This window comes from Opisthocomus hoazin, chromosome 2 (genome assembly GCF_030867145.1).
Source record: "Opisthocomus hoazin isolate bOpiHoa1 chromosome 2, bOpiHoa1.hap1, whole genome shotgun sequence".
Lineage (NCBI taxonomy): Eukaryota > Metazoa > Chordata > Aves > Opisthocomiformes > Opisthocomidae > Opisthocomus > Opisthocomus hoazin.
In genome coordinates, this window is record NC_134415.1 from 34,272,762 (window position 1) to 34,295,403 (window position 22,642).

A 22,642-nucleotide genomic window follows, 5' to 3' on the forward strand; every position below is an offset into this window, starting at 1 on the left:
GTGATCATGCCAATTTGTAATACTCTGCCCTGCTCCCCCAGCAACTGATCTGCAGTAAGGCCATAAACTTCAATTTAATACTGCTGACAGCTAAAGGAGAGATACTGCTTTAAACAGTTGTAGAATCAGAATTTAATTTTAGAAACAAAAAATGTGATTCCTGCCTGAAATTATGTTTGAATACAGTTAAGTGTCATACCTCTATTTCTGTTTTTCATGACAAGGCATATAAATGTACCTCTGTCTGGTTTGGCAGTGCTACGAGTGCATGACTGAGAGATTACCGAGATGCTACTCTTGCAGGGTTCAGAGAGAGGTTATATTTGACTGGTGTGGAATCAGCTCTTGATGATCCAAGCAATCTTCTCTGGTCTTTCCTTTCTGTGTTTTTTTTTCTTGGATCTGGTCAACTTCAGTCCAATTGGTAGAGGTTGAAACAGGAGTCAGAGAGTTAGCCTGGTTTGGGCAATTTACAGTCTCATTTCATTATATGAAATTGGTAGATGTGTGCCTTAGTTTCCTCATCTTTAAAATGTTAGTGTTGTTTTTCTAGATGTGGTGTTTTTAAGAAATAAGAATGCAGAAAAAATCCACTATGTGTAGTGGCAGTGTTGGGTTGTGTTTTGAGTTGCGGAGCCTGAACAGGCAAAGATAAAATTTACTGGAGTAATCAAAAGTGGATTTGAACCCAGCCTTCTAGGAAGCAAGGTGTGAAAAACTACATGTATTTCCTCTAATCAACTCTCAGGGTTTACCCAAAAGATGCACACACAAAGTTTGGGAGCACCATTTTCATGATGTGTCTCCAGTAGCCTTGTTTTATTTCTTATCCCAGTTCCATGTCTGATGCTGAGAGTGGACCCATGTTAAATCTGCTCCTGTTGTCTATAAATAAGCTTAGAGATCTTAACCACCTCATGATTTTGTCAGCGTCTGCTGCATGTGGCGAGCAGCATTCATCTTGCAGTGAGCTAGCAATCAGTCTAACGGTGTTTCCCGCAGGTAAGGATGCTGTCAGATAAGAGTATAATGAAAAATTTACAGAAAATCAGAGAAAAAGTTGCTTGGTCTTCTTTTAATCAGTTACTTACTTGTTACAAGTACAGTAACTCTCCTTTTAGGAGAGGTATGAAAATGGAGGGGTTTTTTTGTTTTGGTTTGTTGTTTTTTTTTAATCTTGAGAAGATGCAGTGGTACCCGAGAGAAAAGGGAATCAAGTAGCAAATGCAGTCTGATATTGAAACAAGGGCAACAAAAAGCAACCAAAAGAATTGATATTTTTGGATTTTAACAGAACTATTCTATCCCATTGCATTGTTCTGAATCAGGATGATCATGTTTAGGGGTTAAAACCTTAAAGATATGCTGTGCTAGGTTTAACGAAAAGAAAAAGGTCGAATGGCTATGTATACACAGTGTGTCATAGGTATTCAGGGAAAAGTATTAATTTTCTGTCTCTTTTGGCCCCTTTCAATTTTATAGATACTCCAGAATACGTAGGTACCAACACATGCTGGAAAATCGTAGTTCATATATAAAATTTGCTTCTGCTGCTGTTTACTTGCTTACTATTAATGTTTGGATGTGTTGTTGGAGCTGCTTACTGATCAGTAAGCAAATCACAGGAAAAAGTACGTCTTACCGTGAACCCTAACAAAGCCAAAAAAGCAGCTAGATTTTGTGCAAGATTAATAGGGAGAAACATTATCATGTCATTTAATGCGCTCAGCAATTATTTGCTGTCTCAGGAGCTATGAAGATAGATATTAGATTGTCAGTCAACTTCTGTAACTGAAAAATTAGAAAGCGTGAAATACAGCTAATTTTTTTATTCCACATTCTTATTTCATTATAGTTTGAAGGAAGCTAGTTGTTGCTGTAAATTCAGGAAAGCTACATCACACCAGCATTAACATTGAGAAGTTATTCTGTCAAAAGGCAGGAAAAGTAATTAGATCTGGTCAAAAGCATTTCCAAGAGAACACAGAGGGCCTGGCTAGTCTGAATGCTGTACAGTCTGTCAAGGGTTTGTGCTACGGAAACGTGGCAGTGAACAAATGCTAGCTCCTCAGGTGTGCTATGAAGCTTTCTTTGGTGTAAGCAATCGTACTGGCATTAGGAAAGCTGGAGGAACAGACATTTTAAAATTTGTATCCCTACATTGAAACAGCAGCAGAGCAGAGAGGGGGAGCATGTTAAAACTGAGCTGGCTGAATTATTGACATGAGTGAGTTCCAAAACAGTTTCCACTTGAGTTTCCTGCCCAATATTTTATCTTTGTTTGAATTCAAATGTTTTCAAATATCTTGGGTTTATGACAATACTTAGTTACGTGGTGAGACCTCTTAAGTCAGTATTTCCAATGCAGAATTGTTGTGAAACTTCTGTTCTGTGAGGAATTTTGGTGTTTTTATTTTATGGTTAAATACATTTTGAAATGTTGACATTTTCTGTAAAATGAAAATTCTGTTCCTACACGGCTCTAGTGAGCAAGACTTCTCGCCTTGGAGTAGCTCATTGTGGGAGAGCTGCTCCCTTAGTGTGTAGGGCAGGGCGTGCCTATCCTACTAACCTCCGTTCTTGCCTTCATCAAGTGTATGGCCCTGTTTATTTTATACTGTAAATTATTCAAACTGCACTGTGAAGAGAGAGTAAATGATTTTCTTACAGTTTATTTCATGGCTCTGTTACCACAACATCTTAGTTCCTTACAAATGTTAATGAAATGAACATCACAGAGCTCTTGTGATGAGTTTATTCCCATTATACATATAGGAAGTGAAATATGAAGATTAAAGCAAATTTATGTAACTGGAAAAATGGGCAAGCTTTCAGGCATCTACAAACATGGGCAGATTTTTCTGCCTGTATCAGGCAGTCTAATAAAAAGAGATTACTGCCTCCTACAAATGTGGCTTCGCTTGCATCCTTAGGCACTGACAGCAACAGTAACAATGCTGTTACAAAGATTAAAGCCAGAAATTATGAAGTGTGGCTAAATTTTGGCTGTCTGATGTGAGAAACCTGGAGACAATCTTTTTTCAAAGCATTTTTTGAGGACATTGTGTTTTCCAAATATCTCTCTCGCTGGTCTCATTTGCGGTTGTGGCCGCTTGGCTTCTCTGCAGATGTGAATACAGGTGTCCTGGGATGGGTGGCTGGAAAATGAGGGCAGTGCAGCTCACTGTGGAAGTTTTGGTGTATGTGATCTGCGCTGTATCATGTTGGAGTTCAGTGGTGATTTGCTAAGGATGGCTTCAGTTCCCTTAAACATGAATTCATCTTTCTCTTCTTTCACTTTCCTGCCACCTTTATTTCACACTTTCCGACTTCTTTAATGGTGGAAGCAGGGATATTAATGACTCATATCAATAGAAAATTTACTTTGTCTTGGAATATGGCTATCCTCAGCACCAAGTGAGCCATCAGCCTTCAAATGTCTGCACTGCTATAAGGCTGGAGGGTTGGAGACGAAGAATGAGGAAATGATGTGCCCATCAGAAACAGCAAGTCATAGAAAAATCAATAATCAGAAACTGGCCAGAATTCTCACTATCCTTTTATAGCTAGACAGCAGCCTTTCTTTGTTTCACAAAACCCGTAAATCCCCCAAGTATTCTCTTTTTAAATAGCTCTGAGTCAAGGCCTTGAACTCAAACCAAAGGAGGAGAAGATGAAATTGAGAAGTTAATGACAAATACTTGTTACAGATAAGCATTGTCAGTGAGGTTGCACAATCCATGATTTTTAGTGGAGGAACATTAGACTGCAGCACTAGCCCATGAGAAAATATTTTTTAAGAGATGTAATTAAATAATAGGAAAGTCTCTCTTTTTTGAGAGGTAGGACATATGGTTAGATGAACATGGTGGATTTCCATGGTTAGGTATTTCTTATTACATACATGCAATTAAAAATGGAAGTTTTTCACCCTGTGTGCATGCAGGGTTTTGCCCGAGAACTGTTGGAGTCAGTTCAGCTGTGTCCAGTTGGACTCTGGGTAGCCCAGAGAGCACCTGCTTTTTGGTAAAACTTGCATCAGGGTGCACGTTCATCCCGGGTCTATGCAGTTTCTGTTCATCTTTTTTTGCAGAGTACAAATGACGGGGTTTTTAAACAACAGCCAAGTACTGTCGTGTTAAGCTCTCTTGTTTTAATGTGTGCTGAGTGGGAGGGCTTTACCTGACTGGTCCCAAAGGCTTTCGGTAGCATGAAAAATTATGGCCTGAGAAGCTGAATGTAACACGTGAAAGTGTAACTATGTTCAGCTTGATTAGTCCTGCGTGATAACTGACAGCGTAGCCAGTTTGCAAGATAAGGGAGATCGGTGTTGAATGCCTGTAAGAATTTCAGTCTTCTGTCCCACCTGGCTAAGTGTGGTTGCAGTAAGTTGGAGGTTCCCATTTTGCAGTGATCAAACATCACAGCCTTTCTGGCCACATTCCTCAGAGACAGATTCACCAGAACTTGCCAGCACACTTTGATTTCTCTGCTGATCAAGAGAGCGGGGGAGGAGAGAAGAGGCAATCCAAGTTGGAGAAAATCTGCTGTGGAGTGAAATACATCCCCTTTGGCCCCACAGTCTGAGCAGTAAGTTGTTTATCCTGTGTTAGGCTAAGCCATGTGGTTTTCCCCTTTCATGCTGATCTGCTACATGGAAACTTTAGTCCGAAAGCACGGGCAGTCATGAGCCCAGGCTGTCATTTGTGCCCAGGTCTGGTATTGGATTTGAACACTTCTGTGTTCAGAAGCAGGACCTGTGAGGTACAAAGTCAGCACGTATTCCCCAAGGAGTTGTTTGTTTCTCCTTTCAGTTTAGAGTCTGAAATGCCATTTGTTTAATGTTGTTGTTTAAATAATGATTTATAAGACTCCAAGCCAGCCGTGGTACAGCTTAATGACTGCTATAATTTATGGATGCCACTGGCTACATAAACACTGCTGTAAATATAAAGGATGTCTCCCACAAATTTTTTCTTTGATACTTATTTGATACCATTCATTTTCCTTTCCTTACACATCTTCTGTGTGTGAGTTGAGGCCACTTGACTCAGCGATCCAGGTCATTCTGGCTCACCTTGTCAGGAGTGATGGGGGCTTGGAAATTAAAAGAGCAAATGTCTATTTTATTACCAAATATTTTAATTAAAAGTTAAGTTTCGTTGAGCTTGGATGCAAAACTCTGCATCAAGTGGCCCGTTAAAAGGATTGTTTGTATTTGGGCTTTTTTTGGTTATCTGTTTATTTTACTAGTTAATCATCTCCTTCATCCAATTCTTTTTGCCTTTGTGTACACAGTAAGCAAGCAAACAGGAGACAGGAATAAATCATGCACTGTCACAGAGCCCAGCCATTCCCCGGGCTGCAGCTTTGCTATTTGTGTTCTCTAACCTATACAAAGAGCATGTATATATGCGTCTAATGCAAATCTGAGGTAATTCAAGCCCTGTCTCTGCAGAGATGAATGAGCATGCAAATCTGCTGCTTTGTTTTGGAGGAGAAGCTCCTGGAATTGCTTGATGTCTAGTTGCAACTGACGGCTTTTAAATACCACAGTCAGCTGACTTCAGGAGATTTGTACTCCTGGGCTGCAACAAAGACACCTGGGAAGATAGTAGGTGCTCTTGAATGCCTTGGTTCCATTATAATTAGTGTTAATGCAGTCGTGTGCTTGGAAAACGGAGTGCCTTTACAAAGTTAAAATGAATTGAGTAAACAGAAAAACTCCCATTGCCTACAATAACCCCTTCTCTGAATCTCTGGATATTGTATCCTAGCAGCTGCTGGGATAAAACACAGGCATTGCTGAAAAGATTGCAGATAAACTGAGTGGGACATGAGATCTGGTAATAAATGTGGGCATTTCTTCAAAACAATCTGTGGGGTAATTCAGAGAGACAAAAGTACTTCTGAGTTTGAGCAGGACTTCAACATTTTTAAGAGTGTCATGATGTTTCTAACCTTATGGAAACACTTTGGCCTGAGTCTCTAAGCTTTTATTTATGTGGTACTTCCAGCAACGTGGTGCCATATAGGTTCATCGCATACACGTAAGAGAAAGGGTCACCTACTGAGTTACCAGAGTCACTTCTTACAGCTTTCTAGCATCTGTTTGCACACTGACCTGAGCCCACTGTGACTGGCTTGTGACATGAGAAGAGCTTTACTCCTGACATAGGGAAGGCTCTCAGTGGTGTTTCTGAGAGTGCAGTTTTGCAAGGAGCATGGCAAGGCCAAGGACGACATCTTTTCTTTGCCTTAAGTCTTTCCAGGGTTCCTTCAGAAACTGTCAGCAACCAGCTCCGAGTTACTTGGTCTATTTTTTCTGCAAAGCTCTCCTCTGTAGTCAGCCTTGACCCTGGATGAAATACAAGGGCACTGTGCAGCCTGTATGCAGCAAGCCAGAATTGCTCTAAGGCAGTCAAAAAAAATTGAGCTGACAGTAACACAGAGCACCCTTTCCAGGAGCTGAGGTCCTATATTAAAAAGGTTTGGCATGTGTTCCCCCCACTCCTGAATTGATTTGCGCCATAAAATAAGCCTGAAGAGAAATAGTGGTTGTTTTCCTACATGCTTCATTAATTTTTAGTTTTGGCAGGCAATATAAATAAAAGTATCAAGTGCACATCTAATTGAATCACCAGTGATTCCCAACTCCCTGTAGTACCGGAGAACATGATGTAGCTGCGCTGTTTAGCAAGCATGAATGAGTTAGGCAAACAATGGCTCACTCTGCCCGGAGGCTTTGGTTTAATCTTGAGCGTTTAACCCATTTAAAATGAAGCAGGGCAGGAGGTGTTGCAGTGGTGAATTCACAGCACAGACCCCTTCGTACTTCTAGGCTTGCCTGCTAGGAGTAGTGAACTGGAAGCACATCTCAGCAGAGAGTCAGGAAGGTTTTGGTGAATTGCATCTACAGACAGATTTTTGTGGAAGGTGCTCTTGCACTTCTCAAGCTTGGCCTCCTCTTTACGTGCTGGCCATAGGGTGTTGCTGAGCTAATTCCTGCCTCCTCCAGGTGGAGGACAGCGTGTCTCTTGGGACAAGTCCTTTTTTTCCTTTTTTTTTTTAAAAAAAGTATCTCATTTTGCTACAATCAAAGACCTCAGAATGGGAGAATTCCTGCGGTAAGGACAATGATACCCATAAGGCTGGATGATCTCTGACTTCTCAGCCGTCAAGGGAATCGAGTGCCTCCAGAAAAGGACAGTGCTAAGGGACAAGTACTCAAAATAATTTCTGAATGGATGATACTGGCCTCTGATTGTAATGTTCAGTGACCTTATTTCATAAGAATTGGCTCCTTTCCTGCATTTCTAGTTGCCTTTTGCTGCTTAACATAGGTAAAATTAATTAGTATTTTTTTGTATCTTGGTAGATGTAGTCTGCTGTGGGCTCCCTGACTCAAGGGGAGGAGAGTGCAGGAGCAGGAGTGGGTATAGAAGAGAAAGAAAACTACAAGCAAAGATCAGTCTGTTTTCTGTATTGCAGAGAGAATATGACAACGTGATACATCCAAGTCATAGGTAATACCTGTTGGCAGGAGGGTGTGATGAAAGCTTGTGTTCTTTCCAAACCATGTAGCCATGTTATTCCTGAGCTAGACAGATGGGATATCAGTCTTCAGGACTGTCAGTCCAGCAGTATATTCAAATACAATTAAAAATCTATTGCACATATTCTGTTGCTCTCAAGAAGTAACACAGAGCAGGCTGCAGGATTTCAACCCTCTTTTCAAGGATCAAAGATGCCTTCCAAGTTAAAACACCTGAAAGGACTGGGGAACTGAACTTCTCTGGTAGGTGGACGATTAGATATTTTACTAGATTAAACAGGTTAAACAACCTAAAATAATTACTTTATCAAGTAACTATTGGATTGAGGGGATTTCACATGGTGTTCCCCCCTTCAGTGTTACCCAGGATCCTATGACCTCTTTTTTGAGAGGAAGGCAATTCAGTAAACTGAAGTAATTTTTCATTTTTTGTGTTCTGTTTTTTTTTTTCCTCTAGGATCTGCTTCTGGCTCAAAAATGGCTCTGGAGGGTTCCTTCAGCTGCTGGAATGGAACGGCAATCAGGCTGGGGCAGGCATGTGACTTCATCAGGGACTGCGCAGAGGGAGAAGATGAGGGAGATATGTGTAGTGAGTAAATCCATCCCCCCAGGCTGCATCCTCCTTCTCCAAAAGCAATTATTGTTTTGAATTGTAATACCTGAGACTTCAGCACTAACAGACTAATTCAGTACTATCAAAAGACCACCATCCTCCATAGCACATGCAGTTTCTGTGGATGTCTGCCTGGAGTGGACTATTTGATATGTTCTTGTACTCTCCTGCATTAGTTCTGCAGCAGGTTCTTAAGATGCTCTTAGTGCTTCATCTCTTCCAAAGTCCTGATGAAAAATGCAAAGGAAGTATAGCCTGAATAGCTAGATGCCTTACAGAATTATGAAATGTGTAGCTTGTTAGAGCTTTTAATCAAAATGTAGCACAGCATGTGGCAAAAGGGAGAGGAAGGAGAAAACTTCTAAGATGAAAAATTAGTAGAGCCAGTAGCTTGTCTTTGCCCAACTCCTGTGTCTTTGCAAATCCTCTTGTTTTCTGTCCTCTCTTCAGCAGTCAGTAGTCTAATAAAATACAGCAGAAGGTAGATAGCAGCTTGAGTTTTCTGAAAACTGTGTCTAATACTTTGTAATTATGCTGCATAACCTAGATACTTTAGAACCTTCCTTTAACCATTTTGAAGGTGCCTTATCTCTTTTTCTATACCTTTACATGTTCTCCCTCCAGCACCTTCCCCTCTGTCAGTCTGCAGATAGTTAGGAGTGGTGGATTTTCAGCCATATGGTTATCTGTGGGGCAAATATGTCGAGAAAAATAATCATTGAGAGTTCATCATTTACCGATTTAAACTGTATATGTCACAGCTGATCTACCCTATGGACTTTTGTCGACAGAGCTGCATTGATTTGGTATGCAAAAAATGTGTTGCCTGACCAAAATACTACCAGTCCCAGCAGAAGCCTTTGGAAAAGAAGAGGCAATTATTCTCAGTTTAGCTTTCATATACGACAGCTAGAGTGGGGGAGAATCTGAGTAAGGTAATTCAAACAAGCTGTGTTGATATAGGTGAGGTCTAGACTAACAGACCTTTGCTGTTTGTAGCGTAAACTTAACATAAATGACACACAACTTCTAGCAAATTCCGGTTCTTTGCTGCTAAGAAAAGGAGTAGCAGATTTTATTGGACAACAGTGGTTTCACCTGGGATCATCTAGTAGACTAGTTAAAAGCTTGAAAGGATATGCTTCTCCATAATGCTACAATTTCAAATTATATTCATTAACAACACACACTCAGTGAACATTAAATTCACTTTCATAGGAACAGTGTCTTGTAGTGCAGACTTGTAGATCCTTAGAACCAGTAATGCTTCGTATTAGTAGTATTGAAATCTTTTTGCCCAAGAACTTTAAAACAAAGCTCTAAAACTTCATAATGGTATTTCTATTGTGTTCCACACTTTAATTAAAAAAAACTAGTAAATGACAATAATCAGTAGGTTGAATGCATTTTTATTTCATTGGAAGTAGAGAGAGATAGTATTTATGATCAACTAGAAGTCCAGATACACTGTTGTGTCTTTCTACTATAAATAGCTCTGCCTTGTGAGGATAATCCTGTCTATACCAGTGGGAACAGCAGAGCTCACAAGGTGGACTTGTACCAATCATGGATGCAAACTAAATACCACTGTAGGAGGTGGCAGGCCTAGAGGAACATGCTTACCGATTATTTTCAGACATTGCGTGCACCTGTAGCTGGTGTCTCATCTGTATTCGCATATCAGGAGGCTGGCTCTGCTTTTGCCCCAGCTGCCACCCTGTATCCCATGGTAAGCCAGCTGGTAAAGTGACCAGTCCCCCTCTCACATACACTATCCATGGGGGTTGGTTTGGTTGCCTTTCCCCTCTCCGTGTAGCATTTGTTTGTAGCTATTTGCATAAAGCAGTACAGCACTTACAGTTGTGTCAGCAAAGAATGTTCTGAGAATGTAAATGAGGAAATGTAAAAAGCAGAACATATTTAACTGCCTGTTTCGCAGAGCATCACTCCCTAGCTTGAGCAGAAGACCGCATGGCTTGTTTTCAGCCACAAGTACTGGGATGGAGAGTTCTTACTCCCAGCCAAAAGGTCCTGAAAAGCACCATCTTCCACCCAAGCAACAAAAAAGACTGGCTTGCCTTAGCTTGAGTTGTGGGTATGTCTGCTTATCCACTTACAAGCCTGCTCAGTTCTATGGCTGATATCTCTGCTTTTGCCTCTCTACTGTGTTAAATGTTGTTGGCATAAGACTTCTTAAACGAAGCAGAGAAGTGATGTGGTGTTTTAGATGTCAGTTACATCTGCATGGCAGCCCAACACAAAACATATGTCATCTTTCAGCATTTCAGTTAAGTTTCTTAAGCAACATTGATGTTTGCACCAGCTTTTTGCAAGTGTGGTAAAAAGTGATTCAGATATATAAAACAGAGAAAGGGGTTTCCCAAATGCTGCTGCTTACACAAAAAAGCTTTAAGAAAAAGATGTAGCCATGCTTAAAACTGAAGGGAGAGCTTTTAAAATTCCTATTAACCAAATCACAGAATCACAGAATAGTAGGGGTTGGAAGGGACCTCTGTGGGTCATCTAGCCCAACCGTCCTGCTGAAGCAGGGTCACCTACAGCAGGCTGCACAGGACCTTGTCCAGGCGGGTCTTGAATATCTCTAGAGAAGGAGACTCCACAACCTCCCTGGGCAGCCTGTTCCAGTGCTCCGTCACCCTCAGAGGGAAGAAGTTCTTCCTCATGTTCAGACGGAACTTCCTGTGCCTCAGTTTGTGCCCATTGCCCCTTGTCCTGTCACTGGGCACCACTGAAAAGAGCTTGGCCCCGTCCTCCTGACACCCACCCTTCAGATATTTATAAGCATTTATTAGGTCCCCTCGCAGCCTTCTCTTCTTCAGGCTGAACAAGCCCAGCTCCCTCAGCCTCTCCTCGTAGGGGAGATGTTCCAGCCCCCTCACCGTCCTCGTAGGCCTCCGCTGGACTCTCTCCAGTAGCTCTTCATCTTTCTTGAACTGGAGAGCCCAGAACTGGACACAGTACTCCAGATGAGGCCTCACCAGGGCAGTGTAGAGGGGAAGGAGAACCTCCCTCGTCCTGTTGGAAAAAGGCTTCTATCTTTGAGCTTCAAGGAGATGTTGGGTTTTTTTTCCTTTCACACTCTTTTAGCAATGCAGGTACTGATATTTTTTTTTCCTTTTTTTTTTCTTCTTCTTCTTCCTATTCATTTGAATTTCATTCCTTTCTTAGCTGAAAAAATCTCCCTAACGCCAGCTGTTTGTTGACATCTCTTTACTTATTAATGGCCAATGAAATGTCACAGTGCTTGTTCTGCATGCAACCAGTTAGCATGTGTAGAGAGTGTAAAATCAGAGAGGGATGACCCCTAGAGAAAAGCATGTTGCTGTTTGAGTCATAATCAAATATTCTTTCAGGAGCAAAAGACAGCTTCAGAGAGGCAGATGTGGAATCATAGGCTGAACTGTGTTGATTTAGGATCAGACATACAGTTTTTCCCTTCTAAAAAGGGAAAAAAAGAAAGACCTCTGGAACTACAGGCCAGTCAGTCTCACCTCTGTGCCCAGCAAGATGTTGGAGCAGATCGTCCTGGAAACTATGCTGAGGCACACGGAAAACAAGGAGGTGGTTGGTGACAGCCAACATTGCTTCGCTAAGGGCAAATCATTCCTAACAAATTTGGTGGCCATCTACGATGGGGTTACAGCATTGGTGGATAAGGGAAGAGCAATTGATGTCATCTACCTGGACTCGAGCAAAGCATTTGACACTGTCCCACATGACATCCTTGTCTCTAAATTGGAGAGACATGGATTTGCCGGATGGACCACTTGGTAAATAAGGAATTGGCTGGATGGTTGCACTCAAAGAGTTGTGGTTAACGGCTTGATGTCCAAGTGGAGACCAGTGACTAGTGGCATTCCTCAGGGGTAGGTATTGGGACCAACCCCTGATTAATATCTTTGGCGACAAGGACAGTGGGATTGAGTGTGCTCTCAGCAAGTTTGCTGATGACATCAAGCAGTGTAGTGCGGTTGACATGCCTGAAGGACAGGATGCCATCCAAAGGAACCTGGACAGGCTCAAGAAGTGGGCCTGTGCACACCTCATGAAGTTCAACAAGGCCAAGTACAACGTGCTCCAGCAATCCCAAGCACAAATATAGGCTGGGCGGAGTGTGGCTCGAAAGCAGCCCTGAGGAGAAAGACTTGGGGGTGCTGGTTGACAAGAAGCTCAACATGACCTGGCAATGTGTGCTCGCAGCTCAGAAAGCCAACTGTATCCTGGGCTGCATCAAGAGAATTGTGACCAGCAGGTCGAGGGAGGTAATTCTGCCTCTCTGCTCTGCTCTGGTGAGAACCCCTTGGAGTATTGCATCTAGCTCTAGAGCCCTCAGCACAGGAAAGACATGGACCTGTTAGAGCAGGTCAAGAGGAGGACTACAAAAATGATCAGAGGGCTGGAGCACCTCTCCTATGAGGAAGGGCTGAGACAGCTGGGGCTGTTCAGCCTGGAGAAATGAAGGCTGCAGGGAGACCTTATTGCAGCCTTCCAGTACCTGAATGGGGCCTACAAGAAAGCTGGAGAGGGACTTTTTACAAGGGCATGTAGTGACAGGACAAGGGTTAATGGCTTTAAACTGAAACAGGGTCAATTTAGGTTAGATATAAGAAAGAAATTCTTTAGTATGAGGGTGGTGAGGCACTGGCACAGGTTGCCCAGAGGAGTTGTGGCTGCCCTTTCCTGGCAGTGTTCAAGGCCAGGCTGGATGGGGCTTTGAGCATCCTGGTCTAGTGGAAGGTGTTCCTGCCCATGACAGGGTGGTTGGAACGAGGTGACCCCTTCCAACCCAAAACATTCTATGATTTAACAGACTGATTGAAGTGCTACACTGGAAATTACTTTGCAGAAGCATACTTTGCCAGCGCACATTGAGACTTCAGACAGTGGTGGTCATCTTATGTCTTTGCTCATAAATTCATGCTTTCATGGATTATAATTTACTGAAAAAAATAGCATACTTCCACTTGTTGTAGTAGAGAATCATATATGTGATATAGCTGGTATGGTACAAGTCAGAGATGATAAGTTATTAACATAGATTGGCAGAGCTCTGCTTTACAGAAAGGGAGAATTAGTTTCAGTAGTTTTGTACTTCTCTTACTTAACAGTATCTGGGATTTTAGTTCAGTAATCTTTTGTTGCAGGGCAACAAGTCTGGGCAAAAATCAAAGTTTTAGTGAAAAAAGTCCATATGCTTTTGGCTAGTCTAAAATAATTTTACTTTCTGTCTCCAATTCACCAAAAACTTTGAGCGTGAGAAAATATTGGTTAATCAGTCAAAGCATATTACAAAAGTAATGGATATGTTTTTTTTTAAAAAAAAGAATGGAGGTGCTGATAGTATATTTATTATCTAGAGACCCAGAACTTAGAGGATTCACCCAGGACTGATTCTTTCTTCTGCCTAAGTGAATTTGAACCCATATTTTGTATTTCCATGGAGAGTTTTCAAGGTTGTGGTCTGGAGCTCTGGTCTAGTTGAGAAGAAAAAGGGTTAGTCAAGTCTCTCCTGAGGCTGGTCTTCCACATTTTATAAATTTTACCTGGAATAGGGATTAAAAGTAATGTTCTCCATCTTTCAAATAAATCTCATAACCACTGACTTATAGGGTAATTTTCACTCTTTGCCTCATTGAATATTTAAAGATGTTAAACACATTGCCAGGTGAGATAAGAAGACTAGTATCTGATTCATGAAAGGAGTGACTCAGGCTGTGCTAGGTGGTTGGAGGACTGCATGCACACATCTGTCTAAAGAATGGATGGCAGCTAGAATAGGCACCTATAAAATTTGAATTTGTGATAACATGAGCAAGTGACCAAAAAAGCATAGATAATTAAGTCTGCAGGGGCCAGTTCACTTTCCAGGTAAAAATGCCTGAAGAAACCACTGGATTCATTTATATCCTGGTGACAGATACAGCCCAGCAGAATCTCCCTGCAAGCAAAATGACAAAGTAGCAACCTATTGCAGTGCAGTGCTCTCTTAAGGTTCCTGTCTTGCATACACTAATCCTTTTGCTTTTATCAAAAGCTGTACCTCTAGCAACAAATTCTAACCTCTGGCAGTTCTGAACTCAGCGAAGCCTTCTGGCATTACAGGATAGCTCTTTGTGACTGTGTTGAAAAATATTTTCCTTTTTTATGCTCATTTCTGGTAGAATTTGGCAGCCCAACTCTGCTGGCATAGAGGCAGCCATTGAAACAAACTGATGTTGAAGATGCATGTACTGCTTTACGTTCTTTGAGTAGATGAAGTAACAGTGTTTTGAGCCAGCAGTGTGCCCTAGTTGCCATGAAGGCCAATGGCATCCTGGGGTGCAGTAAGAAGACTGTGGCCAGCAGGTCGAGGGAGGTTCTCCTCTCCCTCTACTCTGCCCTGGTGAGGCCCCATCTGGAGTCCTGCATCCAGTTCTGGACTCCCCAGTTCAAGAAAGATGAGGAGCTACTGGAAAGAGTCCAGTGGAAGGCTATGAGGAGGATGAGGGGACTGGAGCATCTCCCCTACGAGGAGAGGCTGAGGGAGGTGGGCTTGTTCAGCCTGAAGAAGAGAAGGCTGAGAGGGGACCTAATAAATGCCTACAAATATCTTAAGGGTGGGTGTTAAGAGGATGGGGCCAGACTCTTTTCAGTGGTGCCCAGCGACAGGACAAGGGGCAACGGGCACAAACTGAGGCACAGGAAGTTCTGTCTGAACATGAGGAAGAACTTCTTCCCTCTGAGGGTGACGGAGCACTGGAACAGGCTGCCCAGGGAGGTTGTGGGTTCTCCTTCTCTGGAGCTATTCAAAACCCACCTGGACGATGTCCTGTGCAGAGTGCTGTAGGTGACCCTGCTTCGGCAGGAGGATTGGACTAGATGACCCACAGAGGTCCCTTCCAACCCCTACCATTCTGTGATTCTGTGATCTTTTTGCCTTCTGAGAATTCCTCCTGCGCTTGGTAAAGGTCCATACATACCAGAGTAGACTTTTATGCTTGTGTCTTCTATAATGTATGTCTGGAGTTTCACCCAAAAGATTAAATTATAGTATCTGGTTGATTTACACCTAGTTTTGAATCAAGGATGTCCTCTATCTGCTTCATAAATTATCCCAGTTGCTAATTTTTCTCACTATTAAAGGATGATAAGTCTGTATTAAAGTTAAAAAAACCTTGACCTTTATTACCTTTCAAGCAAAATCTAAATCATTATGAAGGATTGAAAACATTTGGTTAGGGACGAGTTTAACACTGTACAACTTTTCTCTACTTCATCATGCAAATAAAAGCAGAGACTTTTATGTTCTCACAGTGCTTCAGTCTCACTGTATTACTCTATTCTCCATCCCGTATCCACAAGCTGTATCTTAATCTTACCGAGATCTAAATTTTTAGAGGTTTATGTCACTAATGATAATATCCAACATGGCAGGTTTCAGTAGGTGTAACTCCTGCCCCCTAGTTTACTTGGTTTTTCCAATAAAATCAGATTAGCTTTCCCTCATTAGTGCAGTGTCTGTGCTAATGTGAGTTTGAACTATAAACATTCAGCAAATTGAGAAGTACACGTCAACAAAAAAGTGCTACCGAAAGAGCTCCCTGTGGAGTAGCAATTTGTGGAATCGTAGGTGCTGTATAAATGTGAAGTAAAGAAAAAGCAGCAGAGAAAATACATCCAGTGCACGGGACATCTGAAAATTCATTAAAAATTAATTTGTGGAGGAGGAATTAAATTTTTTGGGAAAGTAATAGCTTCTTATTTATGCCCTTCCTTGTTTGTCGACAGTGAGCTTTTTCTGGCCTCCAGGCAGGAACTGCTACTTAGATGACTCCTCCTGCTGCTCTGACTTGTTTACATCATCCTAGATAGCATATGGCCATGAAATGAATTCAGTTGGACACTGAGCCAAGCTGTTTCAGTAGGCATTCAGGACACATTATAATTTGTCATTTTCTTTGAATCCCAGCCTCAGGCTGCACAATGAAATATAATCAAGTTCTGTAGAGGGGTAAAACACAAGGAAGCAACTCTCTGCTTAACAGCTCCGTATTTAAAGACTAGGCTGAATGAATTTGGAGATTTTTTTAAAAGGAAGAACTTGTAAAAGTCTTAGCTCCAGTACAGGTTTTGATCTTTTCATAACAGATCTGGGTGCTTGCAGAGAATAACAATAAGACATGGCTCCCACCTCCATGTCAGGTTCCAGGTTCAAATTTGGCCCTACTAAAAAGTCATAGATGTAAGATTTGTTTCTGTTTCCACTGTGAAGTGAGTTGTGATTCAGGCTCCTAGGAAATTGAGACTCATGGTCTAGACACTGTAGTTGTGGTGTTCCCCAGCTGTTTTCTCAGGGTAGACCAAAGAGTAGGTGAATGTGTCACTGCAATAAATTGCCTTTTGAGGTGTGTGAGTCAAAGCTGAGGCCCTGTGAGCAGCTCTTTAATTGACTTGCAATCTCAGCCAGGGGGTTCTGCTGATATTTAAACATTTTGAATGATCTGGTGTTTGGATACTGGAGCCTCACTTCACAGAAAATTTCAGAGGGAAAAATTGCTAATATTCATGACAAAATCTGAATTAAGGAGCCTAGTCTTCTCATAGAGACGCTAATGACTTTGCCGCTATCACATGACCAGCACATCCTCTTGCTTTAGGACTCTGTAGTCTATCCTACATTTCATAAGTGAATTTTACTCTGATTTTGACAAGCAGTTGAAAGGGAAACCTAATTTCCTAGGTATGAGGTGTTATAATGTGCTGGCACATGAAATTTCATTTTTATCTTGCAATTTATACAGATTTATTGTCCCATTTTCTTTAAAAAAACAAAAAAACAAAAAAAAAACCAAAAAACAACCCGCAACAAAAAAAAAAAGGTAGTTTTAGGAGAATTTTAAGGGAACAGGGAAGCAGAAATCAAATATGGGCTGAACTGGTTTTTAGTACAGATTTGAGTACACACTGATGTAAAAACACTGAGAAGTCAGGAATATCATCATCCCTTTTACGGCTACATCTGTTCATCACAGCAGTATTTCTGGTTTATTGGAAGAAGGACCACCCCTATTGAACAAGCATGTTCAGGGGCTTTGTACTGCCAGCCCCAAGGACAGGTTACTCTATATAGCAGGATAAAATGACTGATTACTCTTCTTCTCTTCCGGCATCTTTAATGTCTGATGTAACTCTGTATTAAAAGGGCACCTTTTTCTTCCAGGCTAGCTTTGTGCTTTACCTTTTTGCCCGTAAAACTCAGTTTGTGCCCTTTTGCTACTGGGAAGCTTTCTGGTACCTGACAGAGTCATCAGCTGCACCTGGGTGCAGAATCTATGTTAAGGATCATTAGTGATTCACTAAAAGTGAAAATCATGTTGTCGTGATTTTACATGGCATTTTACAAGCTTTTCTGCTGAGGTTACTTAGTAAGTACAGAGTCTGGCCTCATGCTGAAGAAGAGAAATGCTAAGGAAGAAGAGAAATGCTAAGGTAGAACTAGACAACAGTAGAAATTAGGCAGGCAGTGAGTGTTTGTTGAAGATGATGGGAAAAATTATTTCAGGAGTTTTGAAGGAAATGTTTGATTTGTGGCCGAGTAGAGGTTCTTCACCTATGGTAATATGAGTGTATGGCTCAGGGCAAGAGGAGCAGTGTTTTGCACCCTTTGTAAGATGAACTTGCAATGTAGATAAAGAAGGAGATGAAGAAGGCATGAAGTTACCTTCTGCTTTGAATAAGATGACTATTAGTTTAAAACTGGTTCATTTAAAGGCAAAAAGCTAATGTATCTTTGTTGTTTGGAGCTGGAAACTCTCCTGAAATCGAAGCCAGTGACAGAATGAGTAGGCTTCAAAGCCTAAAAATACGGCTTAAAATAAACTATCTCCTTTTCGTCCATTTGTCTCACCAAATAGATCCACAGATGCAAAAACTGAGGCACAAAGCGATTCAGTGTGTTACTTGAGACCACATGAGTGCTCACGGAGAGAAGGGGTCACATTGCTGAGCTGGGCTGACTAGAGACCTAGACTGTAAGGGAGGGAAATCATATTAGGAACTTATTACTCTCCAAGATTTCCCTCCATGGGGCAGCAGGTGCAGTGGTTAGGAAAGCCATCTTCAAGGTGTAACCTTGAGTTTGTTTATACCTGTGGACCTGTAGAGGCCAGGTATTTAGGAGACCCCATAGCATACACTGAGATGTGTCCTCCCACTGGGGTGTATTAAAGTGTGTGGGGGGAGTCACTTAGTCACAGACTGGGGGTTGTTTCCCTTGCCACCACCATCCCCATAGTCAGACACGTGCATGACTCCACACAAAAGGACGGAGTAGCTCTGGGGGTGCCCACATGCCCTGAGTAACCCAGTCAGAACAGTCACTGCAATTTCTCTGTGTGCCCAGGAGTCTCCTCCTCAGATCAGCTGGGTTCTTCTGAATGTATGTGTGTCTTTCCCTGTTGCAGAAAATCTTCCCCCTGGCTTTTACTGTTCATTTGAAGAAGGAGACTGTGGCTGGATGCAGGGCTCTTCTGTGTCCCATTCTTCTCCATGGCGGATTGGAAGCCCAGAGCACAACCGTTTTCCTTCAGTAGAAGGTATGTGAGAGTAAATAGTAAGTGCAGAGAATGAACAGCAGAGATCAAAACAGATACACAAATGGTGAGGAGAGGGAATAAAACACAAGGCACGTTTTCCAATGTACTGACCTACTCAGCCGTCAGTGAAACAAAAGCCATCTTTCTACTCTAAGTGCTTTGAGTGAAAGACTGTACTGCTCACTTTATCTCTTGAGGGTATACGCTGGTACTTCAGATCTCCACAGCTGACACCAGATACTAATCTTGAGCCTTTCTAATCAACTTCACACCAAATCTCATTTGCATGACCCTCCTCCATACTGATCTGATTTTGTCTTTCCTCTTTTCTTGTTTACTTCCTCTGTTTCTCTGGTCTGCTTCTTTTTTCCCCTTCTCATTTTCTGATTTTTCTTTTCTTTGCTCCATTGTCCCTGGAGTTCCACTTCTGTGTGTAGTTACTCTATACTTGGTTCCTCCAGCCAAATTCCAGTTGTTCATTTCTAATTCTTCTCCTACAAACCATTGAAGGTTTATACCTTGGGCATTGAACTGGTTGACTTTTTGAACCATTGAACTACTGATTGAGTTTTGGCAAACAGGCTACCTGTCAGGATAAGCTTTTTCCTAATGCAATAGTGTAAATCATTGGAATCATTTATTGCTGAGGCACAGAGCATCTAAAGGGATACAATAATGACAACAGAGTTAATGGTGTGTAATCCCAACAGGGCTTTAGAAAGTTGGGTCTGGAGTTAAACATGACGAGTAAGATTCTCTACTTTTGTGTGAATGGGTATAGGCTACAGTGTATTTGTGCCATCTGACGGCTCAGCCCACAGTGTTACAGGCCACGAAGTGGTTGAACCATAGTTAAGCATCAAAGCAGAGAGCCAGAAAGAGGCTACTGTGGGGAACTGGCAATGAAGTGACGCTGGCTTGTGATTTGGCTATGCTGTAGAGGCAATTTCAATGAATGCCCAAGTAACTGGGGTCTAAGTGGTGGTACCCTCCTGAGCTGGAGGGCAGAGCTGAAACAGGGCAAATACACACCTTTTCATACAGAGCTGCCAATTAAAAACCCTAGTGTTACTACCGCCTTTGTTCATCTTGTTACAACAAATGACTGAAGGAGCAAAGAGGCCTCCAGTGGCAATAATATTATTCTGGTGGTATTTTGCCATAGTTGTATTTTGTTCTGGGACTGGCCAAGCAGCCTTGCAAGGAGGACAAATCTGAAGTCATGCAGGAATGAAGATAGCTACAGGGGGAACGTAGACAGACCTCTTAAATATATTTCCTGAGTACGTTCGTTGGGTGAAGCTGCATCCCTAATAAATTTAAAAAGCCTTTTGCTCTCTGGCATTCTCCTGTAGTAGGAGCCAGCTAACATAGGTTCTGGGGGGGTTTCCTGAACCCTGAAACCAGAAGATGAGTGCTGCAGTTTGACCTTTTTCCTGCTTTTTTTTATCCAGGTTGTACACTCCTCCTTAACACCAGCAAAGCACCAGCAGTAGCAAACACTGTCATGACCAGCACTGCATTTCCAGCTCCTTTGAGGAACTCCCCCTGTGAGGCAAGTCCTAAAGTTCTCTTTTCTTTTGCAATTTACAGAGCTTTTTTGTGTGTCTGATTGTGGTTTTCAAATATAGGCACTAGGTCAATAGCACAGCAACCACTTTCCCTGATGGATTATGTATACAGTATACTTATTTAGCGCCTCTATGTGCAGGGGAAAGATACAGTTAGGAGCTTGAAATGCCACAAAATTTGCTCTGAAAAGCTTGGCATATCTTGTCCTCATTGTGTGGGCTCACATCGTGTATTACAGTCTTCATCATTAGGTGTATATGCTGTAAGGGCAGAGCATGCAGAGAGGAAGCAGCTTACTACATGAACCAATGCTGTATTTGCAAGATCCAGGAAAGAGCAGGCTTCAGGACTACCCCTGAACTGCTGAGAAAATATGGTGCATGCTTTCTCTAGCACAGCTGGGATCTGAGGTGACAAATCTTCATCATGCTGCACCTCAAACCCTACCAATCCTCGTGTAAGCCTTGTTCATAGGTGCACTGGAGTTAAACAGCAGCAGAGATAATTTCATACAGAATGGAACCAAGCTCTTATTCAAGCAGAAAAGCTGTTGACAGTTGTAAGACATCAACTTAAGCAAGTATATCAAGTCTTGCCAACTCTGCACAAATGGTTGTAATTTCTGAGTCAGTTGTACTTAACCCTTAGACTGCAGATCGTGGAAAGATGACCTGTTGGCATCTTTTTACTCTAGTCTATAGCCTCACAGATTCTATTATCACTGATAGGATTCATTAATGACTTAGGACTTTGAACCATGAGTTTGCAAGTCTTGTGACTTAGAGCATTTCACATCTTGAATGGTCACCCTGCAATGTCACATAAGCTTCTGGATCCTGGACCAGAGGGATTTGAGAAAATTTATCCTAACAAAGCACAGTTTGGTGTTTGCTGGTTGAGCCCTGAACAGACAAAAGAATCAGATTCTTCCTGTTCCACTGATCTTAAAATTCAGAAAGGACAAGAAGGGATGGGTTAGAAAGTTGTGTGGAATGAAAGCACATAGAAGATGGTGTTTTCTTTGGCTTAAAGTTTGGTTTGGTTCGCTTCTGTTGGATGTCTTGATTGATATAGCAAAGTGCATCTGGTTTTGCTCTCTTGATATATTCATGTCCTCCTTCTTTAGGAAATACATTCTACCTACCTTGTTTTCCTCCCTTCTGTGACAAAGGCGTATGCAGGTTCTGAATATTTTAAGACCTTGTTCTGCCATGGCGCAGCAAAAGCAAGTGTTTTTCATAATCCACCTGACACAGGAATAAGAGTGAATGATTTCCCAATATGTGTATATTTTTTTCTTGTGTATACAACAGTGCAAATAATTAAACTTGCCGTCGGGGGAGAAGCTGCCATGTATTTCATCTGCTCACATGCCATCCCACCTCCGTCACTCCCCTTGGCACTTAAAAGGCTTCCGGACGCATCCAGCATTGCAGCTGTTGGTAATAAAGAGTGAAGGAGTTTGGCAAGGGTTTTTGTCTCTTGCCTTTTCATACAGTGTAAAAGCTTCTCTTCTCAATGATCCCCTGGTGGCTTCAAATTCTATTTTACTGGAACAATCTGTCTGTGAGCAGAATAATTTAATTCCACTTTTCAGCACAACACAAGAGGAGAAAGGAGATATTCCCCCCCTACGCACTTTTTCCTTCAATAGGTGCCAACAAACTTCCTTATAGTGAAACTATAGTCAGAAAAGAGGTGGTGAAAATACCCTAATGCTGTCCTGTATTTATTCACCCTCAATCACTTCCCAATTGAACTGGATCAAGTACAGGCACTAGAAGATGAATTTTCTTCTACCTGTCACTGCTGACAGCTCCACCTGGCATGTCACAACCAGGACAGATTCTCTGGCAACTGAAATCCCACCAACAAAACTCACTTATGATTCATTTGGCAAAGGGATCTCAGCAAGTGTGTGCGAATTAGACCCATTTATTCTTTCATAGTCAGAGCAAGCCATAAACCTGCCCTCCCTCCTGTATTTGATCCAGCTCACATACTCCTTTAGATATCTGCTTGCTCTCCTTGCATGTTCACTCACATAGTGGCTAGTTCTGACAGCTGATTCCAGTACCCCAGAGAGATTTGGCTCAAATTCACATCCTGCACCAATATATATTAATGATGGAAGCTGTCCTTAAGCCTGTCATTTAACATCCTTCCTCCTCCATGTATGCCATGTCTACCCCAGTAACAACATGCCTAGCTCAGCTGAAATCCTGAGGATGAGACTGAATGTGCTGCCCTGACTACTCAGCTCATTGGGTGAGTGGAGCTTAACCCTGCTCCATGCACAAGACTGTC

At 42.0% G+C, this 22,642-nt stretch overlaps 1 protein-coding gene across 3 annotated transcripts in view; it reads left to right on the top strand.

Annotated features, from left to right (window-relative positions):
• Positions 1-22,642, top strand: part of ALK (ALK receptor tyrosine kinase) — a 326,540-nt gene that overhangs the window by 232,254 nt on the left and 71,644 nt on the right. For all 3 annotated transcript variants that reach the window (XM_075413139.1, XM_075413138.1, XM_075413140.1), the window contains exons 6-8: positions 8,013-8,144; positions 18,632-18,763; positions 20,218-20,318. In XM_075413139.1, the coding sequence (XP_075269254.1) occupies positions 8,013-8,144; positions 18,632-18,763; positions 20,218-20,318 (365 nt within the window). The remainder of the gene's footprint in view (positions 1-8,012; positions 8,145-18,631; positions 18,764-20,217; positions 20,319-22,642) is intronic.